This window comes from Oryctolagus cuniculus, chromosome 1, assembly GCF_964237555.1.
Source record: "Oryctolagus cuniculus chromosome 1, mOryCun1.1, whole genome shotgun sequence".
NCBI classification, from domain to species: Eukaryota; Metazoa; Chordata; class Mammalia; order Lagomorpha; family Leporidae; genus Oryctolagus; species Oryctolagus cuniculus.
Window position 1 is genome coordinate 64,996,158 of NC_091432.1, and position 19,663 is coordinate 65,015,820.

The 19,663-nt window shown below is 59.0% G+C and overlaps 1 protein-coding gene across 8 annotated transcripts; it reads left to right on the top strand.

The window, feature by feature from the left end:
- Window positions 1-4,268: 4,268 nt before the first annotated feature.
- PLEKHB1 (pleckstrin homology domain containing B1) lies at window positions 4,269-16,624 on the top strand. 8 transcript variants are annotated; one of them, XM_070075108.1, is made up of 9 exons: window positions 4,269-4,284; window positions 4,399-4,481; window positions 6,628-6,703; window positions 7,525-7,707; window positions 8,225-8,327; window positions 9,241-9,280; window positions 11,625-11,729; window positions 14,793-14,892; window positions 15,405-16,624. In XM_070075108.1, the coding sequence occupies exons 2-9, from the start codon at window positions 4,464-4,466 to the stop codon at window positions 15,539-15,541; spliced, it is 762 nt and encodes a 253-aa protein (XP_069931209.1). In that variant the 5' UTR covers window positions 4,269-4,284; window positions 4,399-4,463; the 3' UTR covers window positions 15,542-16,624. The 8 variants fall into 8 exon arrangements, with proteins under 8 accessions (XP_069931209.1, XP_069931234.1, XP_051678401.1 ...); XM_051822441.2 differs by lacking the exon at window positions 4,269-4,284 and having other exon boundaries at window positions 4,338-4,481; window positions 7,555-7,707; XM_070075118.1 differs by lacking the exons at window positions 4,269-4,284; window positions 4,399-4,481 and adding an exon at window positions 5,399-5,531.
- Window positions 16,625-19,663: the final 3,039 nt, after the last annotated feature.

Below are 19,663 nucleotides of genomic sequence, written 5' to 3' on the forward strand. Positions count from 1 at the left end.
AGTTGAGATGCCCACGTCCCAGAGTGCAGTACCTGGGCTTGTTCCCAGCTTCAGCTCCCACTCCAGCTTCTTGTTAATGTGCACCTGGGAGACAGCAGTGGATGTCCAGTACTTGATTCCCTGCCCCTATGTGGCAGATCTGGGCTGTACTCCTGGCTCCTGGCTTCAGCCTAGCCCAGTCCCGGCCGTTGCAGACATTTGGGGAGTGAATCAGCGGAACCGTCTCTCTGCCTCTCAAAAATAAAACACAACAGCAAGAAAACCCACAGCACTAGTCCTAGTAAAACGAAAGCTCTTGTCAGGTCTTTGCCTGCAGTGAAAGAGGATGAAAGCCCAGAGTGCGTGTTGCCCTGGATCTGTCTAACCCTGGGATTTGGTGCATCTTATACTTAACAGCAAACCGGGTGGGAAAAGAAAACTCAGTTCTCAGATTACGATGAGCTGCTCTTTTGTACTAGGAGAAAGATCTCCCATCTAGAAGTAGAACCCAAGTCAGTAAACATACAATGGGAAAGCGAAAATCATTACAAGGCAACAGACGAAAGATGTGCGACCTTCCCACAGACGTGGGGAGCAGGTGTGCAGAGTGAAGTCACGCCTCCGGAGGAGCGCTGGCTACCGAGGCAGGATCTGACTGCTCCCCTTGTGCGGGAGGCCGTGGGTAGTGACCTGGAATCAGGAGATGGAGGCAGCTTTTATGCCCAGACGAGAGGAGCCAGGAGGAAAATGAGTGATGTTGGAAAGCCCAGTGCATTAAAGTTCCGAGGTGGAGAGGAAAGGTGGATACGTCAACTTGGCTAAAGAAGAAAACAGGAAAGCCGGCATGACAGGTCATCCGGAAAGCTTCGGGCAGAGCGAACCTTGGCGGAAAGTGCGGATTAAAATCTCTCAAGAGAAAGGCGCAGTCTCCCGAGAAATGATCTGTCCAGGAAGATCACTGTGTGGAGCAGGAGGAGGAAAGTTCTGGAACAATGACACGGTGAGCATGCGAATGAAGAACTGAAGACCTTCAGAAAGCCTGTCAAAGACCTCAAAGCAAAGCTGGAAAGAAACACTCGTTCTTACTAAGCTCACAAGGAAAAGGCATAATGAGAAAAAGCACGGTAGGACCGCGACCGTAAAATAGACAATAACAAGTGTTGGCTAAGGGCTCTCGGAGGTCGCTGTGTGCCAACAGTGCCTCAGAATTCTCAACTTCCGGGGCTGGCATTATGGCATAGAGGGTAAAGCTGCTGCCTGTGGCGCCGGCATCCCATATGGGTGCTGACTCCAGACCTAGATGCTCCACTTTTTTTTTTTTTTTAAGATTTATTTATTTACTTGAAAGTCAGAGTTACACAGAGAGAGAAGGAGAGGCAGAGAGAGAGAGATCTTCCATCTGCTGGTTCACTCTCCAGATGACTGCAATGGCCGGAGCTGTGCTGATCCGAAGCCAGGAGCCAGAAGCTTCTTCTGGGTCTCCCACGTGTGTGCAGGGGCCCAAGGACTTGGGCCATCTTCTACTGCTTTCCCAGGCCATAGCAGAGAGCTGGATCAGAAGTGGAGCAGCTGGGAATCGAACTGGCACCATATGGGATGCCGCAATGCAAGCAGTGGCTTTACCCACTACTCCACAGCGCTGGCCCCAGCTGTTTCACTTTCAATCCAGCTCCCTGCTAATGGCATGGGGAAAGCAGCAGCAGATGACTCAAGTGCTTGAGTCCCTGTACCCATAGGGGCAGAGGAGTCCCAGAAGAAGCTCCAGGCTTCTGGCTTTGGTCTGGTCCAGCCTCAGCCATTGGAGCCATCTCGGGAGTGAACTAGCAGGTGGAAGACTTTTCTCTCTGTCTCTGTCTCTACCTGTCTCTGTCTCTCTCTCTCTCTGCAACTCTGCCTTTCAAATAAATAAATGAGTCTTTTAAAAATAATTCTCAACATCTGACTTATCACGTGGCCCATCAATTCCACCCCTCAGAGAAATGAAACTGCATGTCCACAGAAAGACCTGTATTCAGATGTTCATAACAGAATTATGCATGATAGCTAACAAGCGTATGCCACTCAAATGTCTGTCCACTGATGACTGGGTAAGTAGAACATCATATAGTCATACAGTGGAATATTATCCATCAGTAAAAAGAAACGACACAAGCTACAGCATGGATAAACCTTAAAAACATGCTAAGTGCAAGGAACAGGTCAGGAAAGATAATAGATTGCCTGATTCTATTTATATGAAATGTGTACAATAAGCAAAGCCACATGGATAGAAACAGCTTAGTGGGGATATCAGGGCCTCGGGGTAAAACAGAAATGGGACTCTCTGCTAAAGGGTACAGGGGTTCTTTTTTATTATTAATTAACTAATGACTTACTGGAAAGAGAGACATTTTCCATTCTCTGGTTCACTCTCCAAATGCCTATAACAGCCAGGACCCAGAACTCTATGCAAGTTTTCTATGTGGGTAAGCAGGGCCCTAGTACTTGAGCATCTAGTACCTGCTGCCTCCCAGGGTGCACACGAGCAGGAAGCTGGACAAGAAGTGTGGCAGCCAGGACTCACACCAGGCACTCTGATACCGGAATGCGGTGTCCCAGCTGGCGACTTTACCGCCATGCCGAACACCTACCCCAGGACACAGGGTTTCCTTTTGCGGTAATGAAAAGGTTCTGAAATTAGATAGTGTGGATGGCTGCACAAATTCATGGATTATACATTTCAAATGGGTGAATGTTATGGTATGTGAGTTATACCTCACTAAAATTATTATTAAAAACTTTTACAAAAGTATTTTGGCTTTTGCTCCAGTTGCATCTTGACATAAAGGTCAAGGACCTTTTTGGTAGAGAGAATGTAAATGATTCTCATCACATTAGACTCTCTGGGAAATGTAGGCGGTAAATGTGCACGTGATGAGCCAGGCCGATGTTCGTTCCACACAGCACGACACCTTTCCCTGTGCCGGGGGTTCTGTGCGTCACAGGGACAAGAACCAGGTAAAAGTTGCTGGCGGGCTTGTTGGTCTCACTTTGCTCTGGTTGATTAAACAGAGAAGGCCTCTGCAGCCAGGGCACCGCCCCACACCTGGGGTTCCTGCTGGGCCCTCCTCAGCTCCGCGCTCACTCTTCCCACGGGCGCCACCGCCACCGTGGAGATGAGAAGCATTCCCACCCGGATCACCATGGCTCCAGCGGCTGCTGAATGTCCGGAACTGCATGCTCCATTCTGTGACCATGTGGACGCCTAAGAGAGTCATTAAACCAACATTTCAAAGACACATGCTTGGTCCCACTGCATGTGTGTATGAAATTTAATTATTTAAGAGAGAGAGAGGTATCCCATCTACTGGTTCACTCCTCAAATGCACCGAAGCAGGCAGGTGGGAGCACAGTCCAGACCTCCCACGTGGGTGCAGGGGCCCCAGCACTTGGGCCGTCCTCTGCTGCTCTCTCACACACATTAGCAGGGAGCTGGGTCAGAAATGGAGCAGCCGGGACTGGAACCAGCGCCTGTATGGGATGTCCAGCGGGACTTTTGCGGCCGCTGTGGCCCTGACTCTGGGATCCTAACCGCCAGGCCAATCGCCCGCGAGCTCTCCTCCTGTTCTTTGCGTGACGCCCCTCTATGGGACGATGCGGGCCGAATCTTGTCCCCGAGTTTGCACTGCTGCTGGGGAACGTTCTCTCTGCGGCCAGTGGCGAAATCGAGCGTGTAATCTAGGAACCGTCCGTCTGCCGGTTCCCCCTTGCCCGGACACGGGCACTGGCGCTGCTACTCCCGAGGCAGCCGCCTCGCCCCGGCGCAAGGCCGGAAATCCAGGCAGGCGGAGGCAGCGGTGGCACGGTGCAGGCACCAGACAGAGGGTTAAAGGCACAGAGTTGAAAAACAGCGTGGTCCAGGAGAGCCGGTTCCTGAACCGGCTAAGAGGGGATGAGCTCAGGGGCTAATAGGATCGGCCATGGTGAACCCCCCGGCAGGGCACGCACTGCACGAAGGGCTGAGGCGCTGGGGTGCCTCGAGGTCAGGATTACAGGCACCCGGGGGCGAGCAAGGGAGGCTTAAGGAGCCAGGCTGCTCAGCCGGCACTGGGGTGATGGGCGCCGTCCAGCGGGGCCGCAGGAGGAAGGCTTAGCCTCGCCCCCGCCCGAGGGAGGAGGCTGGCCCCGCCCCCTGACCGCCCGGCGACCCCAACCGCGACGCCCCCAGCCCCCGGAACGTCGGAGATGCCCGACCGAGACCCCCGCCGAGTCGCGGACCGCTGGGTCAGCGAGCTGAGGGTCGGCGCCAGCAGACCAGTGGGGCAGGTTGGGGAGGGGTCTGGAGAGAGAGCCCGGCGTCCCCCAGGATCTGCGAGGCCCTCGCGCCTCCCCCTTCGGGCTCGCACTTGGTAGCACCTCCCTGATCCCCTTATCTCTAAGGCGCTCAGGGGACTGGCCCCGTGCCGCAGCCTTCTCGGAAATGCTGCCCTGGCCACCCGGGAACCATGAGCCCTGCGACCCCGGTAAGGCAGCGCGGGGCCGGGGGGGGCCGGGCGGGTGCCCTTGCCGAGCAGGGATCGTGACGGGAGCCTTGGCGGCCCCGGTCCTGAGGGGCGGCCGGCGTCTGCCTGAGGTGGGGTCGGTGGGGCCGGGAGCGGCCCCGGAGGGGGAACCGAGGTGGTGGACGCAGGAAAGCTCTTCGTTCCCGGCTGGGCTCCTCCAATCCATTTCCCGCGGGGCCTCACAGAGACGTCTCCAGCCCCGCCGTGGCGCCGCCTACCTCCTCCCCAAGCTCCGGCCACTACCGTGGCCGTCCGAGCTCCCGGCCCGCCTTCCACCGTCCGTGCGGACCCCCGGCCTCCCTGCCCCTGCGTTCTGCTTCCCAGACGCTCCCTGGTCACTGTTAAAATTCCCGATGCGCGTGAGTCTGGGCGCCCGGTGTACCTGGGGAAACCCCTTTTTATCCTCCGGGCAGCCAGAACCACTGGGCAGAGACAGAGCCTCTTTACCCGTAGCTGAGCCACACCGTGTGCCCCGATTGTGCGCCTACGGGTCGTGTCCCCCGCCAAGACTGGAAACTGGGGGGTGGACGGGGCACGCCGCATCCGATCCGCCCTAAAGCCTGGCGCAGCGTCTGCCACCAAGCTGAGCGTCAAAAAACTTGTAACTTTACTTTCTCCTGGAAAATGAGTTCACAGACTCTGAAGAAATAGCGTTTTAGGGTAACTGGACTGGACAAATGTCTTAATCAAAAAATAAAAACAAAATCTCGGACCGGTGCTCCGGGTCATCAGGAGCTGCCCCCCTGGAGACTGCCTCTGCACAGCTGTAGAGCTGTAGACTACAAGTCCCAGCATGCCTCAGCGCCACGGCTCTCCTCGCCACGCCCCCTCCCTGGGGTGGGCGGGGCCCAAGCGAAGGAAGGTTCCCCCCCCCACCCTGGCACAGCTTGGGGAGTGAAACGCCCCAGGCTCTCTGGGGCGCGCAAAGCGCAGGCGCAGCGGGTTGGGTGGCAGCAGCGTCGAATAGCCGCCGGCCGTTTTGGCAGCAGCATCCGCAACAGGTGTAGACAGGTGGGTGCATCAAGGGGAAATGGAGAAGGAGTTTGCAAAAAAACTGGCCTGGCCCTCTTGTCTGACCTGTGTCAGAGCTCGGAAAGGGGAGGGAGCTACAGGAGAAACAGAGACAGGCCGGACCTTGTCTGGCAGGTGTGCCAGCTCTTGTTACGCAGCAACAGGTGTGAGCTGGTGGGGGAGGGGGAGGGACATCTGCTCACAAGTAGGTTGTCCTCAGAAACAGGGCACCGGGCTCCAACCGAAGCACTGTTGCATACCTGGATGAGTCTTTTGCTGCCCCTCAGAGGCTCCTTGTTACTGTGGGGACAAGGGGAGGTAGTCTAGACTGTGCAGGGGCTCCCAACCTGTGCAACACCTTGGACTCACCCGAGGATCCCTAAAGACTGGCAGTGCTCGTTAGGATGTGATCAGGAGTGCCTGGGACCGGCTGCTATGACGGTTCGAAGCCGGCACTGCTGGCTGCCGGCCCGGCTCCACTGCTTACTAACCCATGATGAGGCCCCGGATGCCTCATCACTCACATGGGATGAAAAACATTGTCTACGTGAGGTGACAGAGTTTGCAAGCGCTGAGCAGCGTACCTGGCCGTCGCTGCTGATCCCCTGTTATTTTCCACATTGTAAGCAGCCTCCCCAGGGCCCCAGTGTGAGGTCCCAGTGTGCTTTTCTCACGAAGTCCCTGGTTCATTGCTGTGATTCTAATATTCCATGCTGCTAGCACTGCAAAATTCCAGGGTTTCTAACATTTAAAGAGTTCTCTCCAGCCTCGACCTGCCTCATAGACACACTTTACAAAAAAAACTTTTAAAAACAAAGTTTTGTTCCAAGCAGGAATAAAAACACACTGTCAGAGACCTAGAAACTGAGGGCAAGCAGAAGGGACTGGACCAAGGCTGTGCAGCTGAGACTGGAATGTGGGAGCACCACCCCCACCCCATCACAAGGGTGGCTGCCCCCCCCCCAGGACAGCGCTCCCTTTCTCTGCCTGGAGCAGAGGATGGGGAGGAGGCCAAGCTGGGCCCTTGGCAGCCCCCACCCCGGGAGCTGCTCCGGAGTGGCCGTTGAGGGCTGTGTTTCCTGGGCTCTTCTGACAGGTCCCGCCCGACTCCACCCTGGAAAATCGTTTCGAAGAAATGGCCCTGGTGAGGGGCGGCTGGCTGTGGAGACAGAGTGAGTGACCCTGGGCGGGGGGAGGGGGAGTGGGACTTGTCAGGCGTGGGGCAGGGGCGAGGGAGCGGCTGAGGGGATCCGCCCTGGTGAATCCTTCCAAGAGGCCAGGGCCCTTTGGTCCCCCCTGCCCCGCCTGCTTGGTAAACTACTCCTTCTGCGAGACCCAGCTCAGGGGGCCCTTCCTCCTGTAACCCCACCTGGGCACCGTACCCGTGGTCCCCTGCCTCCCCTACCAACCCGGGCCCCAGTCTGGGAACTCCTCCAGGGCAGGCACTGGGTGTGACCCACCGTGAGTCCACAGCACCCCGGCACAGAGCACATGAAAAGTGGCCCCATGCTTTGGAACCCATAGAGCTCGGAGAGTTCTCTTCTCTCTCTGCCCCGTCCTCTTCCGATTGCCAGTTGCAAGACATCTGAAGCTGGGTGTGAGGCTTCTAGACCCTTCTCTGGCATGGGGTATGAGCTGAACAGGAGCACAAACACCAAGCACAGGTCTTCTGAATGCCAGCAGCTGGGTGGATGGGGGTGCACTCGAGGCAGGCACCGCACACCTGTCTGTCACACGAGTCAGCGTTAGCAGTGAGGTGGAGGCCCCGGGGTAGGGACAGGTCTTCGTCCTCAAAGAGACCTGGGACTTGGCCTTGGAAGCTCCCAAGCCACAGGCCTGGCCACTCATTCACCACGATGAGCTCCTACATGCCAGGCCCCAGGGGCAGACGGGACAGGAGAGGCCCCACCCCTGAGACAGGGGCTGGATGGAGGAGGAGACAAGGCTGGGGCCTGGGGCTGAGGGGACCCTGGGAGCCTCGCCCTGGGGTCAGCCTGCCTGCCGGGCCTGCAATGTGGCGCAGGCTCCATCCTGCGCCGCTGGAAGCGGAACTGGTTTGCCTTGTGGCTGGACGGGACCCTGGGCTACTACCACGATGAGACGGCGCAGGATGAAGAGGACCGCGTGCTCATCCACGCCAACGTCCGCGACATAAAGGTCGGCCAGGAGTGCCATGGTGAGCAGAAGCCCCGTCCTCCGGCACTGCGACCAGGGGTGGGGGGAGCGGGTGGGAGGGTTGTCCCTCTGTATTTGGGGACACCTGGGATTGGAAGGTTCTCTTAGGCTTCCGCAAACATTGCTTCTGGGCCTTTGCCAACTCCAGGTTTGTTAGGTGTGAGTTAAGAAATCCATCGTCCAGGGGTGAATCAGACACAGTTCCTGCTCCCGAGGCACTACAGTCTGGACAAACGGGAAATGAACCAAAATGGCTCAGAGAAGTCAAGGGACTGGCCCAGAGCACACAGCAAAAATGCAAATTCCTGTCCCAAGGCCATAGTTATGACAGGGCGACTGGGAGAAGCATAAGGAAGCCAGCAAGTGGAGAGGCTGAGCATCTGAGGCTCAAGGAAGCTTGTGGGGTGATAAGAGGCTGGCGGCAGCCAGTAGGCAGGACCCTGAGAAGGCAGCCCCTCCCTGTGTTGCTGCTTTCCTGGGGGGACCCGGAAACCCAACAGAGGTGTGTCTGCTTCCAGATGTGCAGCCCCCAGAGGGCCGGAGCAGAGATGGGCTGCTGACCGTGAGCCTGCGGGAGGGCGGGCGCCTGCACCTGTGCGCCGAGACCCGGGACGACGCCATGTGAGTCGCTCCAGGACAGGGGCACGGTGGGATCCCGGGGAGTGAACCCAGACCCCTCTCACTGACCACGGGAAGAGGAAGAGGCCTATGAACAGGCAGCCAGGCTGGCCCACTGCAGGCGGGGCAGAGCAGGTGGTGGTGGGCTCCTCGGACAGTGAGGGAGAGCTCTGTGCACCTGCCCCACCTGAGGGTCCCCAGCTGTCAGAATCAGCTACTTAGCAAACTTTGGGGTGAGCCCCCACCTGGGGGTGATGCACAGGAGCAGACAAGCCCGAGGACCCTTCCTTCTCTCCCTTCTGCCTCGTGGAGGCTCCGGTCTGTAGGGTAGACCAGGACCTTTCGGAGGCAGCCTGCGGGGCGCCAGTGTCTGAGGCGGAGTTGTGCTGGGAGCTGGTGTGCCTGCCTTGGGGGCTCGCCCTCTGCTCCCTCACATTCCTTCCCTTCCCACCCTCAGGCTGAGGGCCCTTGCCTTGGCCTGGAGGAGAGAGAGATGGGTGTGTGGGAGTGGGGGAAGCTGAGCTCGCTGGTGGCAGCACAGAGCAGCCTTGTCCACCCCAGCCGGGCTCCATGACAACCTATAAAGGCCCGATTGTCTGGTGTCCCTGGGCCCTGGGGTCAGAGGCTTTGGGTACTATGTCTGCAGGTTTCGGGTATGGAGGGGCTGCAGCTGGAGCACGCCCAGGCCCCCCTCCCCCCCACAACCCAGTGGTACATTGACTAGATGGAGAGGCCAGGAACTAAGAAGGAAGGAACCTGGCCTGGGGCTCTACCCACACAACCAGGCAGGGAGGGGCTGCTTCTGTCAAGAGGATCTCCCCCTTGTGGGGAGACTGGGGCTGGCGCTGTGCTGGGTGGGGGGCAGTGTAGACTCCTTAGACTCCTTCCTCAGGACCTGATGAGGTTTGCTTTGCAGAGCCTGGAAGACGGCGCTGATGGAGGCAAACGCCACCCCGGTGAGCCCCCGCCCCTCCCCCGCCTCCCAGCCCCGTGTGCCATGGAATCAGCGGGCTCAGACTCGGTCTCCACCTGCCAGGAGTTCTCAGTCTAGTGTGGGCTCAGAGGTCCTGAGTGACATGTGGGAAAGGACAGGGGACGGCTCAGAGGAGGGGCAGGAAGAGGCTGGGGAGGGGGTGGGGTGTGAGCTAGGGAAAAGGAACCGCCTTTTATTGAGCAACTATTATGTGTCAGCGTGGTGTGGGGCTAATCTCACCTCCGCCTCACAGCAGTCCCAGGAGGTGGCGATTATTGCTGCCTGCCTGCAGATGACAAGGCTGAGGTTCAGTCACCCACGCAACATTGACCGCGTTCCCACCATGCACCAGGCACCAGCCAGGTGCCAAGATCAGAGGTGAACCAAGGAGACGTGGCCCTGCCCTAAGGAGCCAAACATGAAGAGCTGATGACCTAGTTACTGACGTCAGGTCGCCGGTGTAACTGCTCTGCCGGACACGGGCGGCCTGTGCCCCGTTTGTGGCCTGACCCAGCGGGGAGTCCAGCGGAGGCTTACACGGAGACCTGAAGGGTGGAAGGTATGAGGACTGAATGCAGAGGCCCTGAGAGGGATGAAGATGCCAGCATCAGGGGGACAGAAGGAAGGCTGCGCTGGCCGGAGCTGAGGGAGGCAGGGGGCAGGGCAGGAGGGTCAGCAACTCAAAGCAGAGACCGTGTGATCAGATCAGGTTTACATTGTTGTTTTAGAGAGAGAGAGATTGGGGGAAGACAGAGACCCTCTCTTCCATCTGCTTGCTGTTTTCAAATGGCCTCAATGACCAGGACTGGGCCAGGCTGAAGCCAGGAGCCAGCAGCTGTATCCAGGTCTCCCACTTGGGTGCAGGGGCCCAAACACTTGGACCATCTTCCACTGCTTTCCCAGATGCATTAGCAAGGAGCTGGATCAGAAGTGGAGCAGCCAGGGCTTGAACCAGTGTCCACATAGGATGCTGGCACTGCAGATGGCGGCTTAACCCGCTGCAGCACAGTGCCGGCCCAGGTGTGTTTTTAAAGATAGTGTGGCTGGTAGGGAAGAAGCAGGTGGTAGGGGTCAGAGTGGATCCCGAGGCGGTGAGGAGGCTGGAGGCCGAGGCCAGAGACAGGCGATGAGGACACAGACTTGACAGAGCTGTGGGCTTGCAGGCGTGCCCACGGCCCCGCCTGACCTTGACCCCAGCATCCTGACTGCACAACCTGCGTCTGCTCCTTTTACCCGTGGCAGTGGTGCCTTCTCTTCCCCAGGCGGAAGGTCCACTGGGAGGTGACGGGGAGACCGCAACGCAGTTGGAAACCCACTTGGGCAGCTCCCTGCTGAGTACCTGGCATTGGTTACATCATTTCGGCTCCTAACAACCCTGGCAGGTGGATGGGTGGAGGTGTTGGCATTTAATCCCATTTTACAGATAGGGAAGCTGAGGTACAGGGAAGAGGAGGGGCTTGTCCAAATCCTCACATCTTAAGTCAGTAAAGGAGCTTGGACTAGGACCTCTGCCAGTGAGATCCAGAGAGGGGGGTGTTACCTGCAGAAGTAACGTGTGCATGTGCGTGTGTGCGTGCAGGTCTAGCTGTCTGGAGGAGACACACGGAGGGAATGAAAGGGAGAGACGACCCCTCAGGTCATCTGGGCCGGGTCACGAGGGGCCTCGAAGTCCAGTAGGGAGAGCGCGACTTCTCATGCTGGCCCTGGGGCACAGTGCAGGCATTAAATGGGGCCAGACTCAGGCTCCCGGGGAAGCGTGGATGGAAGGGAGCTGGCAGCAAGGGGGCAGCGGCCTGGTCAGCAGGGCAGAGGGACCCAGGCTGGCCCAGCCTGGCCAGCCCTGACTCCAAAGCGCCCGTTGTAAGCAGGGTGAAGCAGGGAGGGAGGGCTGACCACTCTGTGCTCCGTGACTCTATGAAGCCGCCCTGTCCCCACTCCGCCCGCCGGCCACTCCCGCGTTTGTCTGCCTGTGGGCCCCTCCCTGTCGCTGTGCCTGTGCTGGAGTGACCCCAGGTGCTGCAGGTTCCTCCCTCACTCAGCCTCTGATTCCAGCAGAGCTGGGCCAGGAGCGGGGGCACGGCCAGGGGCGAGGCTGGGGTGGGCTGCCCTGTGCCCGCTGGGAGGAGCAGCCACTTGGAACTCACAGTGGGGGCTGGTTCTGGAGAGGCTGCTGCCCCTCTGTGTAACCGTGCCAGACACCACCCTGCTCCGAACCCGCCCCCTGTGCCTGTGGGCAGAGGAAGAGGGAACTTGGTAGGAGCTCCAGGGCTCTCGGGGTACAGAGAGCCTCTGACATACCCCTCCTTGGGTTTCTGCGGCCTGAGCAGGCCCCGGCTGGAGCCACTGTCCCTCCCAGGAGCCGCCGGGTCTGCCCCAAGGTCAGGTGTGTGACCCGTTCGTGGAGCCCCTGTCAGGTTGAGAGGCGGATCTGGGTAAGTGCTGGCTCAACCCTCCCCCCTGCCTCCAGTCTGACCATCAGAACCAGCTTCCAGAACTTTCCCAGCCTCATGCCCTTCCCCGCTCATGACACGCTGGCCCGGCTCAGTCTCGGCTGCCACGTGCTCCCTGTGCCCCAGCCACACGACCCTTCCCTCCCTGCACCCGCTGCCGAGCTGGTGGCTGGGTGCCACGGCTGTAGATGTCCTCATTGCCAAGACAAAGGGGCGCTCGTCCTGGCAGGCCCGGTCCCAAGGCTGCCGCTGCTCCGTGAGGTTCCCCCCAGGCCTGCGATGCTGAATCCTGCCTGGCTTCCGCGGCACTGGATTCTGTCTAGCTCATCACCCTCGCCGGGCACTGAGGCAGGGAGCAGGTGCGACTAGCACTGCTCCCGTGGAGCCTGGCACGGAGTTGGATATACAGCAGGTGCTCAATGAGTGCTCAGTGATGGGGCCAGTCTATCTAACCTTCCTGATGACTGGTGTGTGAGGATCTGGCACAAGCCAGCTTCGGGGGCTGCTCCCGAATGAGTGAAGGAAGGAGTGGGTGAGCACTAAGCCTCTGTGTCCTGATTAATGCACACGCTGTCACTTAGTCTGGGTCTCTCCCCACCCGGAATGTTCCTTGAGAGCAAGGTTTGGGCCTGAGTCCTTTCTTCATCCCCAGTGCCCAGCACAGGGCCCACAGGGCTGGGGGGCAGTGGGGCTGGGTCAACTTGAGATCTGCTTGCGGGGCGGTGTGTGGTGTGGCTGTGCATTAGCACTCGTTAGGGACTTATAAAAAAAAAAAAAAAAACAACCACAGATACTCACATCCTACCTCCTGATGCTCCAATTCCATAGGTTTGGGGGTGGAGCCTAGGACATCTGAAGTTAGAAAATCGCCCTGGGTGATTCTGATGTGCAGCCGGGGAGTGTGTGGCCTGGGACTCCCAGCATGCCCGAGGTTGCAGGTCTGTTTAAATGGGCAATGCCTGTAAACCTGAGCATGCTAGAGCTAGCCTGAGGGGAGTCATTTGCATGTGACACCCTGATTGGCCAACATCCTCTGCACCTGCAGAAGGGGCTGGGCCTCCAGAGAGGGAGAGGATCAGAGATGCACCCTCAAGGTTCTGGCCTCTTGTCCCTGGGTGACACTGCCTGTTGCTGGGGGACCTATTGAGTTTACTTTGGGAAGGTAGAAACAGGTGACCCAGAGGGACATGAGCTGGTGTTTTCCACTCTCTCCTGGGCCTCCCAAAGCCCTGGGCTCACTGTGCAGCTGCCGCGCTGGTGACGGCTGTGGCCTTTAACTTCCTTACCAGTAGATTCAGACCTGTGTGCTTAGTTCCCTCCAGCCTGCTTTGGGCATGGAGCCTAGATCCTGGCCACCCCCACCAGAAGTCCTACCGAATCACCCCAAAGAGAGGCAGCAGGACGGGGAGAGCTCCTGGCCACGGAGGACCCCACAGCCGTGCTTGTCTGAGCCTTTGCCAATCCCCAGGATGCATGTTCTCCCTAACTTGAAACTGAACTTGGAGTTGGGCAACATCAGTTCCAGTCTGGCCCTGTTTGTGATTCACTTGCGGTTAGCTCAACCAACATTCATCAGACACTCGTCAGGTTCCAGTCACATGGGCTTGTGAGTCTGATGTGGCAGGGGAGCCCAGGACACCTGCTGTGGGGGATGAGTGACGCTGAGCCTTAGGTGGCTGAGTGGGGAAAGGTGTGAGGGGCATCCCTCCTGAGGGGAGATGGCCTGGGGACTTGAAGTCACAATGAGCTTGGGGGACCCCCCCACACACCACGCAGCCCTCTTCTTGAATGAGAGGCTGGGACGTGTTGGCCCCATCGCTCAGCGCTCACCTGCTCTGCAGCCCTTCCCCGTCTGGCTTCTTCCCCCGCTGCACCTGCTCCTTTGAGAAGTGTTTTCTCAGGGTCACCCACAACTTCCCAGTTGCTGCAGCCAATGGCTGATTCTCTCAGCACTGGCCAAGAGGATGGACAGAGAGAATATTTAGAAGATAAAATCATTCTAATCACCTGGCAGCTGAGGTGACGTGGAAAGCAGTGTGTGAAGGGGTGCCAAGCTGACTCCAGCGTGGGGGTGCAGAGGGAAGCACCCACAATACAGGAGGAGGTCTGGGGACAGAGAGATGTTGCAGTCCTCTAGGGATGAGTGGCATCTGAGGTACCTGGATTGGCAGGTGTGGAGGCCGGTCAGAAGGGGGGGAGGGGCTGGGAGGAAGGGGCCAGAAGAGAAGAATCCTGCTGCCTCTCCCTGTCTGCTCCCCAGTAAGGAGGACGAGGGGTTTGGGCCCGGAGCCCCTAACTCAGCCCACATCTGTTAGTTCCTGCTCTGCACCAGCCCCTGCTGGCGACACCAGTGAACCAGAACCCCTGCCTGTAGGTGGCTCACCCAGGAGAAAGATAGCAACAAGAGGCACAAGCAAAGTCCACAGAGAATCTGAGAAACTTCTGAGACCAGGAGGGCTTCCTGGAATCAGTGATGTTTGCACAAGGCTGTGCAAGGCCTGTAAGAATCCCTGAGAAAACACGGAGCATTCTCTGAACCTCGTTTCTCAGCTGTGTACGGTGGAGGAACTAGCGCCCGCCTCCAGGATTGAGGCCGTTCACCCGTGAACGTCTGTCTCGGGACCTGCACACAGTAGCTGCTCAGTAACTGTGACCTGGTTTCCTCCCACCCCCACCTTGCCTGTCCTACTTCTTCCCCATCCCCTGTCTATGGCCTGGGCCTGGGGCTTGGCCATGTGCCCTTCCCCATGAGTAGAGAAACCACTGGACTTCTCCAAGTTGGGCCACGGAGAGGTGCTAGCAGGGGGTGGGCTCTGGGGAGAAGCTGGGAGCCAGGGAGAACTTGCAGAGCTGGGGAGGAAGTCCAGGAAGAGGCTTGGGGGCCACTGAGGGCTGAACAGCTCAGCTGTGGGGAGGCAGGGCCATCTCCAGGAGCTTGCTGGTGCCTGGGGGCCCGTTTCTAAACTTGGGGAGGAGATGTGAGGGGAAAGGGACCAAAACCCGGCCCGGGAGCTCACGGACAGCTGACCGGGCCGGACTCCCCAGGTGCGTGTATACAGCCCGTATCAGGACTACTACGAAGTGGTGCCCCCCAATGCGCACGAGGCCACCTACATCCGCAGCTACTACGGCCCGCCCTATGCAGGTAAGTCCCCGTGCGCGTGCCTCAGTCAGGGCCAGGCCCCACCCTTCCCGTGTACTCGGATTTGCCCAGCCAGGACCCTCCCAACACTTCCCTCCCCGAGGCTCAGCACGGCCCTGGGACCAGCCTCCCTCCCGGTTCCAGAACTCACCTCACCTCTCCAGCTGCCCGGCAATACCCGTCCCTGGGCTGGTGGCGACCTCTGGTGGCAAATGTGGGAATGGCTGCCTCATTCCCCCTCCGGGGCTTGGCGGCCGGGCCCGTCCTTTCTCAGGAGTAGGTGCTTAGAGATCCCGAGGTTCCCTCGCCGCTCTGCTCCAGCGCCACGGTCCCAGAACTCAGTGTCAAATCCAAGTCTTGGGAACCGAGGGGGCGTGGGCAAGGCCGCAGTTGCCCCTACGGGAGGGGCTGGGAAGCGGCCGCAGCGCCGGGTTGGACTGGGTTCCCGCAGAAAAGGACCGGTGTCACCTTGCTGCCTCCCCGACGTCGCCCACCCTCCCGGGCTCTCTCCGCAGGCCCCGGCGTGACGCACGTGATAGTGCGGGAGGATCCGTGCTACAGCTCGGGCGCGCCGCTGGCCATGGGCATGCTCGCGGGCGCCGCCACAGGGGCCGCGCTCGGCTCGCTCATGTGGTCCCCTTGCTGGTTCTGAGCCCCGGGCCTTGCAGCGCTGGACCCTGCGCCTAGACTACCGGCCTCTCTTCCTCATGGACCCCGCCCTGCGCCACCCGCTTTGGCCCTCTGCTCTCTGTCACTAGCTCCTTCTGGGCTTGGACCAACCCTCCTCTCCCTCTTCGCAAGTTACCATCCCAGGCGCAAAGAGCCTGGGTACCCTCCCCTCTATTGCCAGAGCCCCCCATAAACCCCTCGTAGTCGCAGGTGCGTGGACTCCCTCCCAACACACCAGGTCCACAACAAACTCAACTGCCTTGGGCTCCTCGTGGCCCAGGCGCTGGAGGCGCGCGACGAGGTCGGTGAGCTCTCTGCCCTCTCCTTGAGGAGCTCCAGGCCCGATGGGGGCAGTGGGGGAACAGGCGTCGACAGACATTGAGAAAGCTGTGGAGTTACCAGCCCTTTGGCAAGGACGGGAGCCAGGCAGGTAGGCTGGGAGCCCTGCCCGGCTATGGTGCAGAGCCGCGAGCAGCCCCGCATGTCCCAGGAGGTCAGGGCAAGTTCACTGGGGCTGGAGGGAGGCAGGGGCAGTGCAGTGTGGTGGATGAAGGGGAGAGGTGCGCTTGCAGCCGAGGGGAGCTGAATGACCTAGCTGCCGTGGACCTAGGGCCCATTTGTTCATACTGACTCGCACACACCCACGCCCCAAACACTCCCTGAGTTTAGCCCCTTCCTTCCCACGAGCAGCCTCCTGGGTTCCCTGTGCCCCGGGATGACAACTGAGCTGACCCTGGGGACTCCAGGTCGGGGGCCAGGTGAGCTCTGCTCGGGACCTCCAGCCCTAGGAAATTATCTCCATCAGGAAATGCCTTTGTGTCCCAGGAGCTCAGCTGTCGGTCCGCAGCCGCGGCTGTCGCCATCTCAGGCTTTGTCTCTTCCTTTACTCCGGGGCCTGATCCACCTTTGTACCGGCCTGGGAAGCCCCACGTGTGCCTGCCTGCAGGTGGCCCAGCAGTCTCCACCCCCACCTTGGTCGCCTTCAGTCTCTCCCCCTCTCCTGTCCCCATCACCGGTAGATGCTAACCTTTCTGCCCAGAGGCTAATAAAGGCGTGGCTGGCTCTCTCCCTGGCTCCGGCTTGCTCTGTTCCCCAGAAGGTCCTGTGTCCTCAGGACATCTCCATGACCCAGCATCTGCTGGTGCCTCCTCTGGACCAGTGAGACCAGGAGGAACAGGTGTCGGCGCCTTAGCTGAGCAGCAGGGGGCAGGCCTTGCTTTCCCCACCCATAGAAGGTTGTTGCTGAGGGGTGAGGCTGTGTCAGGGTCTCTTGTCAGCTGACAGACAGACGATGCAGCCCTGGTCCTGCCTGTTTCCTGAGAGTCCCGTGGTGTAGGGGGCTTTTCCAGAAGGTTCCCCTCCAAGAGGCGAATCAGCGAATTGTTCTCACAGAGACCAAGGGCCTGGGGAGGAAACACAATGGTCCTTCATCAGGCTTCTGAAAGCTGCAACGACTCCCTACTCAGACTGACTTAAGAAAGGAGCACTTGGCCACCCGACTGACAAGGCCAGAGTGTGGTGCAGGGGCCCAGTGTCACTTACACTTTGCTTTGTTTCTTTTTTTTTTTTTTTAATTTAAGATTTATTCATTTGAAAGGCAGAATTTACAGAGAGAGAAAGAGGGAAAAACACAAGGAGAAAGAGAGAGGTCTTCCATTGGCTGGCTTCCTCCCCCGGTGACTGCAATGGCAGGAGCTGGCCAATCAGGAGCCAGGAGCTTCCTCCAGGTTTCCCAGTTGAGTGACTGGCCACTCTCTGTCCCTTCTGTTCTGGTGGATGCTCTATCCCCAATAAAACCTTATCACTTTGCAAAAAAAAAAAAAAAAGGAGCAGCCAGGCCTCAAACTGGCACCCATACAGGATGCTGGCCCCACAGGTGGCAGCTTTGCCCGCTACGTGAGAGCCTTGGCCCTGGTTCCATCTCTGCAGCCACTGCGTTGGCTCATTTGGATCTGCAGTGATGTTCTGCAGAGCCAGTCTAATGCTCTCCTGGGTTCAAGTCCAGCCAGGTTCTCTTCCCCTAAGAGGAAATGAAATTCCTGGACCTGAGGGACATCAGCCATCCCAGAATCAACCGCGGGGTTGTGGAAGAGGAGGGTCTCGGTGACAGAGCTCCCTGCAGGGCGGACAAGCAGGTGGCTGTAACCAGCATCTGATGAACAGAGAGCTGATGAGGAACCCACCGCGAGGCCAGACATGTTCAGCAGTGTGCGGGGAGGGAAGAGGGAGCATGGGACCGGGAGCTCACAGGAGGAGGCACCTGTCCTTGCCCGGCACTGCTTGTGCACTGTGGCCCCTGCGTGGCTCGGCACCAGCAGGGAGGTCAGCCCAGCCGCACAGCACCCGCAGCTCTTAGCCTGTCCTTTCCATGTGCTATTTCTGTGGACAGCCAGGGCTGGGGACTGAGCTCTGGGACATGGACGAGTCTGGAGACCTACAGGGAGCTGGGGGGGCTGGCACTGTGGCACAGTGGGTTAAGCTGTGGCTCGTGACATTGGCACCCCATGCTGGAGTGCCAGTTTCAGTCCTGACTACTCTGCTGCTGACCCAGCTGTCTGCTAACGCACCTGGAAGGGCAGCTGAAGATGACCCCGGGACTTGGGCCTCTACATGTGAGACCACATGGGCAACCAGGATGGAGTTCTTGGCTCCCGGCTTCGGCCTGGCTCAGACCTGGCCATTTGGGGAGTGGACCAGCAGACAGAAAAAATCTCTCCTTTTTTAAAAAACAACAAGCTGTGTGTGTGTGTGTCTGTTTCAGACATGATCCCAGGCTCTAACAACCTGGTTTGAGGGCTGTGGCAAAGGCAAGCCCGAGGCCTTAGGGTGCACAGCAAGCAGCCCTTCACCTAGCTGTGGGAGTAAGTGAGGCACAGAGAGCCGAGGGAGCGACAGTCTGAAGCTGGTTTGCAAGGTCAGCACTCTTCTGGCTGTTATCTGTAGGGTTGGTGACTTACAGGAGGAGAAACGAGAACCAAAGGAGCATTCACTGAGCGCCTGAGTGCTCAGGGAGGCCGGGCTGCAGGGAGCTCAGGGTGGCAGAAGCGATCAGCAGCCCGAGGCCACCATGGGCCTTGAATGCCTGGGAGCTTGAACTCCAGACACCCAGGGCCACTGGCAGCCTTGGAAAGATTCGAAGCTAAAGGACACATAAACTCGGAAGTTGGAGCGACAACGACACGGTCTGAACTTGGGTGGAACGGGCTCTGCAAACCATCGGGGCTGCCCAGGTGCTGGCCGGCTGTGCTGCGCTCCAGGGCCGTTCGTGAGGCCATCCCGCCTCCAGCAGCCCCTTACTGCGGGGATTCTGTGCACACCGAGCCCTGTTGGGGTCTCACCCTCTTGGTGGAGGGCACCTCAGCAAAACCGAGTTAGACCCCAGTCTCAGAGCCCCAGCCCCACATCCAGAATGCTGGACTACCAAGGACCCTGGAGGCCCTTTGAGACTGAGGCCGCCAGTGCGGATAGGGACCGGTCTGCCACCTGCGGAACCCAGGGGCTGGCTCACTCCTTCCCTTTCCTTCCCTGGGGGGAGAACTCAGCCTGAGAGCTCCTTCCTGGGCTGCGGCCGAGGGCTGCCTCCTGAGAGCTCTGAGGAATGGAGCACCAGCATTGGTTCTGGAACTCAGAACACAGTGACCCGCCGCAGCCTGCAGACAGCTCCAGGCGTCCCCGGGGGGACCACTCTGTCAGAACCACATGCTCATGGAGCTGAAGCATGGGCCCTTGAAGTCTGATCCTTTCTGGGCTGGTCACCAGCCTTGAGGGACAGAGCAGGAGAGGTCTCCATTGAGGCCAGGGTGCACGAACAGGGGAAGTGTGTTAAATGTAGCAAGAGTTCCAACCACAGAGCCACACTGCCAGCCTGTGCTCCTTGAGACATCACCTTGAAGGATGGAGCCCTCTCCCCTGGGCGGTCTGGACCCAGCGGTCACCACGGGGAACTCTTGGCAAGATCCTCTTAACTGGATGCCTGCTCTTAGGCGCTGGGCACCAGAAAAGGATCGGTGTAGGATGCTATTCCCTTACTGCCCCAGCTTCTCATTCCACACCACCGCCAGCCCTACCTTCGAGACGGGGGTGCACAGACTCTACAGAAATGGTG